Source organism: Harmonia axyridis, chromosome 5, assembly GCF_914767665.1.
Source record: "Harmonia axyridis chromosome 5, icHarAxyr1.1, whole genome shotgun sequence".
NCBI lineage: Eukaryota > Metazoa > Arthropoda > Insecta > Coleoptera > Coccinellidae > Harmonia > Harmonia axyridis.
Genome location: NC_059505.1, coordinates 2,813,051 through 2,826,275, shown reverse-complemented (window position 1 = coordinate 2,826,275; position 13,225 = coordinate 2,813,051). Strand labels below are relative to the sequence as shown.

Genomic DNA, 13,225 nt, shown 5'->3' with positions numbered 1-13,225 from the left:
TGAACACGTGTACCACCTATATGCAGAAATTGAAAACCTTCATTTTCGGAATTTCTTCTTTACGTAGATATACGTAGATATATTTACTCTGTGATCACAAGCTCTTCGTAGGATTTTTTGAAAATAGAATAGAATTCTTCAAATTAATAATGAACAATAATACACATTTGTATGAATTCAGATAATAAGAATTTATTGGTGGAGTATTTTCTTCGTCAAATAATAACCATATATTTCGAAAATTTAAACTGAGAAACAAACTTTTCATAGACAGCCATAGAAAATGAAGTAATAAAATGATGAACATCTTTATTTAGGCATTGTATATTTCGATGAAACAACGAAAAAAAACTCTATTTTACCACCCACATCATTGAAAAATGTTCATATATTTTCTAAATTCCTTTATTCGGTTCACCCATAGTGTGTTCATCTTTTTCTAGTGTTATTTTTCGGTTTCTTCTTATGTTGTTTAAACTTTATTTACAAATAGTTGTTCCCCGAACATAGATCGAATTATTTGTATTTTGAGCCGGAAATGGTATCAAGCAATGAGGTTCTACTCACTGACGATGAATCTGTGATCAAATTCAATTATGTCCGTCCGAAAACATGATAACTCTCTTACCTAGAAACTTGAAATTTTAAGGATGGGTTTGGATGTCGAATGTCATGTTGAGTTGATTGAAGTTCGGTAAATATGAAAAATCGAATTTTTTTCCTGTTCACTTCAAAACTATGAATCCGATCGGTATGAAATTTTGCATATAGATATAGTATAAAAATTAAAAGTTTCACGCAAAATTTCTTGTTGATCGCATCGCCAGATTCATGGAAAATTTAAAAGCAAAATAATATCGGAAAAAAATACTCACACTTGAATTGTTGTGTATTTAGGTATTCTGTATGAATTTTCTGATGTTTGATATTGCTACTTTACTTCTAAACGCAAAATTCCGTCTCAGTCGGTTGCATTGTCCCTGAAATTTTGTTGATTTTTTTTATATTTTGCTTGAATTTTCTACCGTTTGATGAAGTTATCAACACTAAATTTTTCACTAGACTTGAAATATTTATTTTATGCGTTTATCATGAAAACATCCACTCCAAACTGAATCAAAATTATCGAATTTGCTGAACAGAATATCTGAAGAATGATCATGGTAAAAAAATTTGATTTTTACATCTATCGATAATCATTTAGTCTTTCCAGTTTCCACCTTCTGAACAAAAATAATTAATGGAATTAGTGCATTTTTGAGCCAAATTATATCATAAATTTATCTATAAGAAATCGTTTCAAATTTGTTCATCTCTTGAGGTGAATATTTTAAAACATTTGATATATGTAGTGTAGTTGTTTTTTCTACTACTCAAGTGATCAGGTTGCTTTCGATATCTTGACATGGCCTAGATGCATTTCGGTCTGAATCCGACCCTGTGTTAAATTCCAACACGTGGTTGTCTCTGGACAGTGGACACATGTCAATTGAAATATGAGGAGGGGGAAGTGTTTGGGTTGAGGAGGCGTTGATTTCCGGAAGAATTTAAGATAAACATGGGCAATTTAATTAAAGAATTTATTTATACGCATACCGCTAAATTTGTCGGTTTAATACCTAACAGGTGAATTGGATTTTTCATCTTCAGTTATTGCTGCTATTGGTCCTCATTTCTGTCATTGATATTTGCGAGGCTATGAAGCGGTGTAACACACAACGTAATAAAAATTCAAATTATTACTCTGAGATGTAACGTTAGTTTATTATTTTCATTTTTAAAATAACTTTCTTCATACCAGCACTTTTTTTGTTGAAGAAATCAGATTCTTGTTATCTATTTTCTTCATAAAATGCAATCTACTTTTAAAACCAGCTAGAAAGAAGAGAGTACTAAATTTTAATATTCTTACCTATGTCAAAAGTTTTGGCAAAACAGCCGGCGCGATTATCTTCCCAAGGAGCAATCACCTGCTTCCAATTTCTACCTTCAAATCAAATGGGTATGAAAGCAGGTAACAATTTATGCTTGAACCTGAAATTTTGACAGATAATGCTTGATATAGCCATCTCATAAATACCCAGGTAGGTACTTAAAAAGTGCCGATAATCTGAATAATCGGTTTGAAATTCTAGAATCTGTACAAAATATCTTAGATTCAACTTTGAAATTGTTCGAAAAAATCCAATCCTCCCCTCATGAACTCTCATAGTTCACTTGATTCTAAATTATCTTTCCCAAATTTTGAAATATGAAATTGAATCAAACAAAATATCTGACTGTTCACTGATACTGATGTTTTTTATTTATTAATAATAATAATAATAATATTGTGCTTTTGTACGAGAGAGAAAGGACAACAAAGGTTTGTTTATATAAACAGTAACAAATTTTGTTCATTTGATATGGATGTAAAAGAATATCCTATCCATTTTGTTTACCTTAGCAATTTTGATTCAAATTCATGAGGTGATTATATTTAGCAAGAAGAAAAGAATAAACCTATTTAAGTATATTTTCAAGGAAATGTTATTATTCAAAAGTCAAATTCCAATGTAGTAGGCTCGCGATTATTTATATTCCATATTTTTCATCATTATAAATTTGAAACATTTGATTTTACGTTAGCACCTTATAAAAATACAAAATAATTTGATACTGATAGTTCAAGATATAAATTTAAAATCGAATGAGTTGTTTTTCTATGAACTATGAAGTTGTATTTGCGCCCTTACAGCGAAAAGTATTGATTTTCTTGTATAAAACTAACCCATATAATTTGGGGGTAGTAAAATGAAGTCGATTCATTTGTTGTTTTTAACTGTTTTTCAAGTCTATTCAGTTTATTGTAGTGTATTTTTATGGAGTAATAAGGAAATCGACATATTTCCTTTACAAAAATTCACGGATGATGACTTATCTCAACTTATTGGAATAATGGATAATCCCAAAGTGATGGCATACACAAATCCTAACCAAAATTTACCCTTGAAATTTAAAGACTTGGCAAGTGATGATTTTTCAGCTTATAGTACGAATGATGATCTCTCGGATATAGATACTATCGGTATGTTATACCATCAATTGGTATTTCTAGAGAAAAAAAAAGACGTTTTATTTTTTTATTGGTACCTATCTGTTACTCTTTTGTATACACTCATAACTTAACTCATATATGCATATATTCAGGCGGCTTCCCTGAAATAGTCCAATATAATTGTAAACAATTTTTATTTTTACAGCATTGACAGGCGATGAAGAGTCTGATTTTGAGAAAATTAAAAAAGATATAGAGAATGCAAAGAAGGAGAATGAAAACATCTTGTTTCTCATTGTATCTAATTCCGAGCCAAGATCTAAGAGGGAAATAGAAGATGAGGAAGTAGTTGTCAGTACTCCAGAACCAATAGGTCCTGTGGCTTATATTGGAAAATCTATAACGGATGATAAGTATGGCATAATATATTCTTCAACTCCTCTACTTTTAAGAATTAACAAAACAGATTTATACCTTAATGGAAAAGAGAATGGGTTGACGTCTGTTGACACTGTCCCAAGAGAATCAATCACACGATTAAATGTGAATATACTTCTAGCAGACAAACGTAAAATAATGCTAAGATTTATATTTTCTTGGGTAGACGGCTATTGGTACCTCACATCTGTAAGAATCAGTAGTACAAGTTATGATACTAAGTACACTCTAACTATAGACAAAGAAGTTTATGCTCCTGAAAGATTCTCTTATCATTGTTCGGGAGAAACTATATTCTCAGATACTACAAATGATGTATATTTATATTTAACCAACATGCAGGTTCAGATTGATTCAGCCAAAGAAAGCTTCGATGATGCTTATGACTGTGTTTCTTTCACTACAGTACCTATTTGGTCTGGAATTTTCGTATCGAGTTTATTGATTGTTGTATTACTGCTTTCGATTGTTGCTCTTTGGGATATAAAAACTATGGATAAATTTGATAATCAAAAAACTAAGCCGTTATCAATAACTGTGAGCGAATGAATGTTTCATCTATAACTGTTTCCTCTGCTTTTTAAATGTGAAACATCTGTTTTTATGATGCTGATTCTTTGGAAAATTATTATTGAGTATGTTTAAGAAACCCTGTGATGGTGTATTAATTTAAAAAAAATGAGTTTTTGGGCACTTGATAGTATTTGAAGTTATCAAACATCTTGCAATTTTTCTTGTTTTGTGCAATTTTTGAGATTCTTATTTTTATGTATAAATGAATAACTGTGATATTTATTTATTTTATTTATTCTGCTTCAATATCTTAGAATTTGGTTTTATTTCATGAAATATCTGGAAAGATAAAAAAAATCTACTACTTATTTAATTCATCATATCTATTATTCTCTATAATTCTGTTGTTTTAATTTCACTTTGACTATACATATCCTCTTACTCTTGTACATTGAAATCTATATATTTTTAATTGTAGTATACTTTCTCGTATCATTATAACTAAATAAAGTATATCAAATAAAAATGACAGAATATTGAATATTAATTATTTATTAATAAATAACTTATGACTAAGTACAAATAATATCACAGACGTTCAAAGCAGTATTAGCATATTAAACTGGTCACAATCAATGTAGTGAATTGTTAACAGTAGGATGGTATCAAAAATTGAGGAAATCCACTAATCAACGGAACATCAGCTTTGGGACATACTACAATGCTGAAACAGAAGGATGAATGTTAAAAATTAATTTGAAGTATTCACACAACCAATACTTTTTTTGTTTTATGCTAAACTCAATAATTTTGGGTATAAATGTATTCTAGGCTGGAGACGAATTTTCACCAGTTTTAAGTCATACCAGCACATTTATTTTTGGGTTACTTCACTCCAATAAACATGCAGTAAAAAAATGAGGTGTTACTTTTCAGGATCACATTATACAGGGTGGCCATTTGAAAACGAAACAGACGAGATTACAGACGAAATAAAGTTTTTCGATAGAAATGCTCCGACAGGTCGATTTCTGTTTCGAGGGGGACAACTTAAGATGTAGGTTACGGACGCATAGCGCTTCAACCCTTGCTACTACAACCCTTGCTACTACAACCCTCTCCCCCAAATTTTGAATAGGGAAGATGGGGTGAATGATACCTCATTTGAAAGGTATTTTTATACTGATTTCAGCACAGTAATTGTTTTTTCATTTTATGCATTAGTTCTCGAAATATTTTTAACTAAGTATTTGAAAATGAAGTGGTGTTTTCATGGCACTTGTAGTGTTTTGTGAAAAATCGACATTTTGAGCTTCAAAACAACCATGACTGTGGCTTCCTTCCTAACTAACTAACGCATGAATATTTCGAGAACTAATGCATAAAATGAAAAAACAATTACTGTGCTGAAATCAGTATAAAAATACCTTTAAATTGAGGTATCACTCACCCCATCTTCCCTATTCAAAAATTGGGGGTGGGGGTTGTAGCAGCAAGGGTTGAAGCGCTATGCGTCCGTAACCTACATCTTAAGTTGTAGAAACAGAAATCGACCTGTCCGAGCATTTCTATCGAAAAACTTTATTTCGTCTGTGATCTCGTCTGTTTCGTTTTCAAATGGCCACCCTGTATGCAACTATACAATAGAGGTTGTTCCAAAAATGGAGGTACAAATAAAAATGACAGATTCCTAGGATCATTCTAAGAAAACAAGTCCTATAAATATGGGCCCGCAAACACTTTGTTTTCGAGATACAGGGTGTTAAATTTTGAATTTTTTTTTTTTGCGTTTCTTTGGCACATCTTCCCTTCAAAATATATATTTCTAATTTAAATTTGGGATAGATATTCCAATTCAAAGTTTTCATCATGTGATATGTTAAGTTTGATTGTAAATATACAGGATGATATTTTTCTGGAACAGAGCCTGCTTCTTTCTTCCAGAACTTGTTTTTGGTGGATCACTGGTAGTTTAGAAAAATGTGAAAAGAAACTTTGGATCAGTATTACACTTTTTGATTTCTTGTATTTTTGTCGTATCTACTACCAGTTTCAAGAAAAAATTCGAACAATTCTCTAGTAATCCTCAGAAAAATCCAAATTATTATAAAGATCCATTTAGTAAGCTGGGATGAATAAATTTATTGTAAGTTGTGGTACTTATTTACCCTATTTGTAGCAAAGATTCGATAAACTGGTATAATCATCACAAAAAAGTAGGACTACAAGAAACACCCTGTATCTCGAAAACAAAGCGTTTGGGGGCCATGTTTATAGGACTTTTTTTCTTAAAATTATCCAATGAATCTCTCAATTTACAATCTATCCTATATTTCACGATTTATTTCACTTACCGTCTTCCTATCTCCAAAGATTCTACTGTAATATTTTTCAAGTATATTCTAGGTGATGCTAAAATTCTCCACGTTAGGGGGTTAAATAAACTGCTGTTATATCTCCATTCAACCTCGACAGCTTTCAAATGTTTAACCTCATCCGTTGCAATAACTCCGGTGTATGTCTTTCCAGGTTCATGATACCCTCCTTTGAAGGCTACTGGTGTTGATTTATGTCCCTTAGCATCAGAAGTGCTGTGCATCGTGAGAACTAGTTGGCCCACTTCTCCTCTATGTAGCTTACTTTTTTCAGATTTTGATATAGTTACGGTTATCCTATAGTGAGCACCTAAACGAAAACTTTTAATTTATGGAATAACATAAAGCAAAGTCATACTTACGGCAATAAGGCCTATCAGGGCCAGTCATAAGGTATTGGGTTAAATTATCATTTTTCTTGATAGCGCCTTTAGCGATTAGTTGAAGATAATGCCGTCTTCCATGATATCCAAACTTCAGACAATTCCTATTATGCTCGCCACATTCAAAGCATTTGCCATCTTGAAAGTCCTAACACACATTCTTTAAGAAACAATTCCTTATTCAATATTAGCAATACTCACTTCGAAAGAAGAACAAGCCATAGTATACCAGGAACATTTAGGGTTTATACTTTCAATAAAGAATTCATAACTCTTCACGTGATTACATCCTATGTATTTTCTTACACCTTTAAATATACTCTGATCTTCTTGAGTCAGATATCGCTGATAGGCTTTCATGTTGCATCCTGGCTGATCACTACCACCATTCGGGTAGTAATCAACGTGTCCAATTGGTTCAACTATCCCAAAACCTCCCAGAAGGAATTTACTAGCATCACTGTGTACTACATCAACGTATCTTGCAGCTGATCTATCTAGTCTCACCGGTGCAGTGGATTTAGCAAAATGGGGCTCGGCTGGATCCAAACCTGTGATCCTCTCCAAAACTAGGTTGAACTCCTGAAATTTAGAAATATGTGGTGTTTTGGATGATAATACTACAGAAAGGAATGAAAAATATAGTAACACCAACGAAGTAGAAAAGAAAAACAAAAATGCATTTCATAAAGTAGTAACGGGTGTTTTTTTCGAGGTATATAACTTTAAGTTGGCATTACTGTTCAAGATGGCGACCGATTTAACAGCTGTAAAGTGATTTATTGTCAGTTCGGTTTGGCAATTCATCATGAATAGACTCACGCCTGAGCAACGCTTGCAAATAGTGCAATTTTATTTCGAAAATAATGGTTCTGTGCGGAATACGTATCGCGCACTACGTCCATTTCATTTTGTTTAGCGATGAAGCGCACTTCTGGTTGAATGGCTACGTCAACCAAAAAAACTGCCGCATTTGGAGTGAAGCTAATCCTCAGGTGTATGTCGAAACACCGTTACATCCAGAAAAACTGACTGTTTGGTGCGCTTTATGGGCTGGTGGGATCATTGGTCCGTACTTCTTCAAAAACTATGATGGCCAGAACGTTACAGTCAATGGTGATCGGTATAGAGCCATGATTACTAACTTTTTCATTCCTGAATTGAACAACCATGATGTCCAGGAGCTGTGGTTGCAACAAGACGGCGCAACAGGTCACACAGCTCGTGCCACAATCGATTTATTGAAAGACACGTTTGGTGACCGCCTAATTTCACGTTTTGGACCTGTGAATTGGCCTCCAAGATCTTGTGATTTAACACCGCTAGACTACTTTCTATGGGGCTATGTTAAGTCATTGGTCTATGCGGATAAGCCACAAACCCTTGATCATTTGGGAGACAACATTCGCCGTGTTATTGCCGATATACGTCCACAAATGTTGGAAAATGTCATCGAAAATTGGACGTCCAGATTGGACTACATCCGAGCCAGCCGTGGCGGTCATATGCCAGAAATCATATTTAAAATATAATGCCACAAGATTTCCTTGCGGATAAATAAAATTCATGTCAATCGAATAATCCATCGTTGTTTTATTGCAATTTAAAGTTCTATAGTTCTAAAAAAACACCCTTTATCTGATTCAAGTGCAAAGATGCAGACTTAACTTTTGGTACAAATAAGTCATTCGACTTATGGATTAGATCTATAGGGTGTTCCTAAATTGGAGGTACAAACTAAAATTGCAGATTCCTCGGATCATTTTAAGATACAGGATTTTTTTTTTCAAGTTTTTTTCTCATAACACCTTGCCCTAATAAGATATTCAACTTAAATTTGGTATAGATATTCCAATTTGGAGATTTCATCATGTGATGAGCTAATTTTGAATGTAAATCTACAGGGTGGTATTTTTTCTAGAACAGAGCACTTCTTTCCTCCAGAATTTTTTGGTGGACCACTGGTAGTTGAAAAAAATGTAAAAAGAAACTTTGATACATAATTCCATCACTCAAATTGGCATATGCTTAAAAACTACTTACCTACCTTTTGCAAAGTATAGCCAACATATCCACATAAATGGGCACCAAGTGAGTGACCGATGCAGTGCACATGATGTAACCCTTGAGTGTAACTTGCTACTTCGGCTACCATATGAGCTGTTATTACTCCTAGAAGACGGATATTAGCAACTGCTTGAGTATAAGGGGGACTAGAGCCACCATGCCAATCCACTACTATAATGGAACAGTCTTCCATGTGCAAAAGTTCTCTAGTCATTTCTTTGATCTAGAAACGAGAAACACAACTAAAGTACACACTTATTATTCTCATTGTGTGAAAATGAACAAGATTATACTATATAATCTATAAAAAATTTTTATACCTATTAATATATTAAAAAAATGTTCTTTCTTACCCATGACTGACCACCTCCTTCCAAAAATCCATGGCAAATGACGTATAAGGGTTTTTTTGGGTTCATGGGGGCAGAACCTATTATATCATCTTCATTTAGATCAAGTACAAAGGGTCTATTTGGTCTGTGCCTTGTGTAAAGTAAAAATTTCGGTTCTATCTGCAAGAAGAGTAATGGTCAAGATGAGGAAAGCTAGTCAGTTTTGAATAGATGTTAATTACCTCTTCTAAATCGTTTGGAAAATAAGATACAGGCCTGTGTTTTGTAGTCCAGGGCTCACCTAACTCGAAGCATCCATATATACCATAGCATTTCGTTGCATTCGGTGCTGGTGAGAAAATGTCATATAATTAATTTTTGTGCTTGAAACAATTTTTCTTGTGATAAGAAGAATTCATTATATCAAGTGATGTGTAAATTGAAAGGGCAATCTTAACTAATAATTCAATTTCATGTACACTCAAAATGCGCTTATATTTTTCAGGCTAATTAGATGAATTTCATAATTATTTATTCATATTATTTCATAATGACCTTTTGCTGAATATCTATTTTCTCTCTGATTAATAGTTGCATTTTGGCAAAAATGTTTAACATACTCTCAGTGATCAAAATCATAATTCAAATAGGTGTCGAGGTAGGCATTGATTAAGTCGAAAGTTTCTTTTATTGACAAGAAGTTTTAGATTATTATTTTCAATAATGAAATTTGGAATGGTTCAAAAATGGAAATTTTCAACAAAGATTACCTTTGAAGTATCAGAAATCTAAAAAATATAAGTTTCTTGAGTGTTGCAGCATACAATGATAAAGCGACCCATAGATGACACTTATGGTAGCATGCCCAAAGCTGAATATTCCCAGCTTCTTTTTGAATATTAACCTTTCATTTTTAATTGGGTCAATGAGTTATAATATCAAGCCCTTTTCAAAATTTATTTTCTCTGGAATGGCGATTGGGAGAAAATTTGAACACATATTGTATAGCTCTTGATACAGAGTAGGTATATTGAAGGAATACAAATATGAAAATTGTTTAATTGTTGATTAATACAAATTAGATTGTAATGAAAACAAAATTTATTTATTGCGCAGAATTATAGATATTATTGAGACAATCAGTTTATTTCATGACAATCGTGCTCAGATTATGCAAATCATGAGCTCGTTAGAAATTTCTAATTCAGATAAACGTCAAATACATAAACATAAAGATAAGTTGAATTTTCACTGTTCATATATGAAAGAAGTTATTCAATGAATATCACGTGTTATTGCTGCCTTGATATTGAAATAACATTTTCAGAAAATAGTAAATGCGACTAGTTAGTATAGTTGCTAGGCGTTCGAGGTGAAAAATGATATATATCTAGCATCATCGTAATAATATTTCGTCAATTTTCCAAGAAATATAATTTTTTCAATTTGATCCCCCGATTTTTTACTCTCAAAAATGTTGAATTGGGTAAATAAGTATCAAAACTTATAACTAATTTATTCATCACAACTTACTAAATGGATCTTTATAATAATTTGAATTTTCTTGAGGATAACTATAGAATTGTAAAATTTATTTATCCAAAAATCGAATTTCAGTTTCTTTCTGTGTTTTCCGGAAGTCACACAGTAAGGTGCGGTTTTTCCTCATTTAAGTTTTTTCCTCGATAACTCTTAAATTATTCATTTTAGGTATAGGGTTAGCTTGAGTAACCCCCACTATTTTTGTACGTAGAATCGATTGGAATAATAAAAAATATATGTTCTATTTTGAAAATCTTGAGTTTTGATGAATTTGAGTTGTCCAAGTTCGTGATCTTCTTATAGACACCCTGTACATTTTTGGTCCAAACCGCAAAAAATCTTATTATACTACGTATTTGCAGAATCGAAAAAGAAAAAAAAATCGGAAAAAGCTTTTTTTGCTGAAAAATTAAAAAAAATGTGAATCTTCATCGACACCATTTTTTTTATAAGAATCCCATTAACTCATGAACCGTTAAGTTTTACCCAAGGTATGGCATGTTGCCGAAATTGACGTCAAAAAAGCTATCTAATGATGCAATAATATACTGGGTGTTCCATTTGAAATAAGGAAGTAGTAGTCTGTTTCCGGTATAACCGGAAGATGTAAACATCTGAAAATATTTTAGGGAGAAAGATCATTGTCTCAAACCCCAACACGCAAATTTTCAGCTCAAAATTGTGATTATTTTTCCATAAACGTCTACTAAGCCATTCCAGTGAATCATCCTGTATATCTTATTGGCAAATAAGATAGATATTTCTTTGGTTAACGGTAGTTCAACCGGTTTTTGAAACTACAATCGAAGAAATGATTCCGTCTTAGTTAATATAAACAATTAGTTTTTAAAATTCAATTTTCTCAAAATAATAATGCAACTATCACATAAAATTCCATCATTAACCTTATTCAGAAAAGGTGAAATATTTTGGATCATGATAATCAGATGAAATGAAAATTTATGTGCTATTTATATTTAATAAGCATAAATACTGCACAAATTCACTAGGAATTTATTTTGATTTAATTAAAATTGATTATCGAATTCATGTGAAAATTTGTTAGTAAAAAGCGACTATAAGATAATATACCTTTTTCCATATTTTTAATTCAAAGAGCAAAGTTTTTTAGATTTTATCTATTTGGAACCTTATTTATAAATCTATCAGTTATTTTCATACTCAAGAACATAGCATCCAAAACGAAATTAAGTTAATTTTTTAAAACATAACGTTACTATTATTGTAAAATATTATGAACTCACCTTTTCCAATATCCAAATAATAATAATTGTAAGATGTAGTATCCTGAAAATTGCTTTGATTCATGATAAACATGATGGTCTGCAAAAAAATCGAACTGTTGTTCACCATTTTTCCGAAATGTCTTCAGATGATGCACTCGTCGTACTTGCCGCTCAGTATACACTAAAACAATATCCGGAAATCTTCGAGAAACCCGAGGATGAAAGTCATTTGTTATCAGAAAACACAAAGTCTAAAGGTCAGGCTAAGGGCAACTCTTTACGTGTTTACCTCGTTATAGCCAATTTCTTGTTGTTGATTGCAGTAGAGGAATTGTCTAGACTGATCTATATACGATACAAAAGTATCTACGTCAATGAAGATTACCGTAATTTTTCTTCACCCGATAATATAAATCTTTATGTAGTGTTGAAATGTTTACCAGACACACCCGCGGCTGCTACTGTCTTTTAGGGCATTATAAACATATACGCGAGATAGCAGGTAGATAAATATCTAAAAAGCCCCAGGTAACTTTTTCTCCCTACTTTTCTTTCACCTTCCGATACAATAATAGGAGTCATCACAATACTCGTATGGTTGTTTCGAATCTTCGTCTGATGCTACCTGTTCGACAACCTCAACAATATAGACTTGACTTTTTCGAGGGTTTAATACCCAATGAATAATAAAAATGTGTTATTTTCCTGTACTATTTGATATGATAATTATTTTACTATCTCAGAAATGAGGACCACATAAAGGGTGTTCTTTTTAGAGCTATAGAACTTTAAATTGCAATAAAACAACGATGGATTATTCGATTGACATGAATTTTATTTATCCGCAAGATAATCTTGTGGCATTACATTTTAAATATGATTTCTGGCATATGACCGCCACGGCTGGCTCGGATGTAGTCCAATCTGGACGTCCAATTTTCGATGTCTTTTTCCAACATTTGTGGCCGTATATCGGCAATAACACGGCGAATGTTGTCTTCCAAACGGTCAAGGGTTTGTGGCTTATCCGCATAGACCAATGACTTCACATAGCCCCACAGAAAGTAGTCTAGCGGTGTTAAATCACAAGATCTTGGAGGCCAATTCACAGGTCCAAAACGTGAAATTAGGCGATCACCAAACGTGTCTTTCAATAAATCGATTGTGGCACGAGCTGTGTGACATGTTGCGCCGTCTTGTTGGAACCACAGCTCCTGGACATCATGGTTGTTCAATTCAGGAATGAAAAAGTTAGTAATCATGGCTCTATACCGATCACCATTGACTGTAA

General features: G+C 32.6%; 2 protein-coding genes across 2 annotated transcripts; one reads left to right on the top strand and one right to left on the bottom strand.

The window, feature by feature from the left end:
* Positions 1-2,488: 2,488 nt before the first annotated feature.
* LOC123680647 lies at positions 2,489-4,391 on the top strand. The gene is made up of 2 exons (XM_045618644.1): positions 2,489-3,067; positions 3,243-4,391. The coding sequence occupies exons 1-2, from the start codon at positions 2,794-2,796 to the stop codon at positions 4,022-4,024; spliced, it is 1,056 nt and encodes a 351-aa protein (XP_045474600.1). The 5' UTR covers positions 2,489-2,793; the 3' UTR covers positions 4,025-4,391.
* A 133-nt stretch (positions 4,392-4,524) lies between these two features.
* LOC123680642 (pancreatic lipase-related protein 2) lies at positions 4,525-12,575 on the bottom strand. The gene is made up of 8 exons (XM_045618638.1): positions 11,953-12,575; positions 9,388-9,494; positions 9,167-9,325; positions 8,794-9,036; positions 6,948-7,328; positions 6,726-6,894; positions 6,343-6,673; positions 4,525-4,712 (listed from the first exon to the last, which is right to left on the bottom strand). Exons 1-8 carry the CDS (start codon positions 12,059-12,061, stop codon positions 4,637-4,639), a joined length of 1,575 nt encoding a protein of 524 aa, XP_045474594.1. The 5' UTR covers positions 12,062-12,575; the 3' UTR covers positions 4,525-4,636.
* Between the last annotated feature and the right edge of the window lie 650 nt (positions 12,576-13,225).

Coding starts and splice junctions, on each gene's coding strand:
- LOC123680642 (XM_045618638.1), bottom strand. CDS start 12,061: ATGGTGAACAACAGTTCGATTTTTTTGCAGACCATCATGTTTATCATG. Junction 9,037..9,166: donor AAGGAGGTGGTCAGTCATGG/GTAAGAAAGAAC, acceptor TCTCGTTTCTAG/ATCAAAGAAATGACTAGAGA. Junction 7,329..8,793: donor TTGGCTATACTTTGCAAAAG/GTAGGTAAGTAG, acceptor TCTAAATTTCAG/GAGTTCAACCTAGTTTTGGA.
- LOC123680647 (XM_045618644.1), top strand. CDS start 2,794: ATGAAGTCGATTCATTTGTTGTTTTTAACTGTTTTTCAAGTCTATTCA. Junction 3,068..3,242: donor CTCGGATATAGATACTATCG/GTATGTTATACC, acceptor TTATTTTTACAG/CATTGACAGGCGATGAAGAG.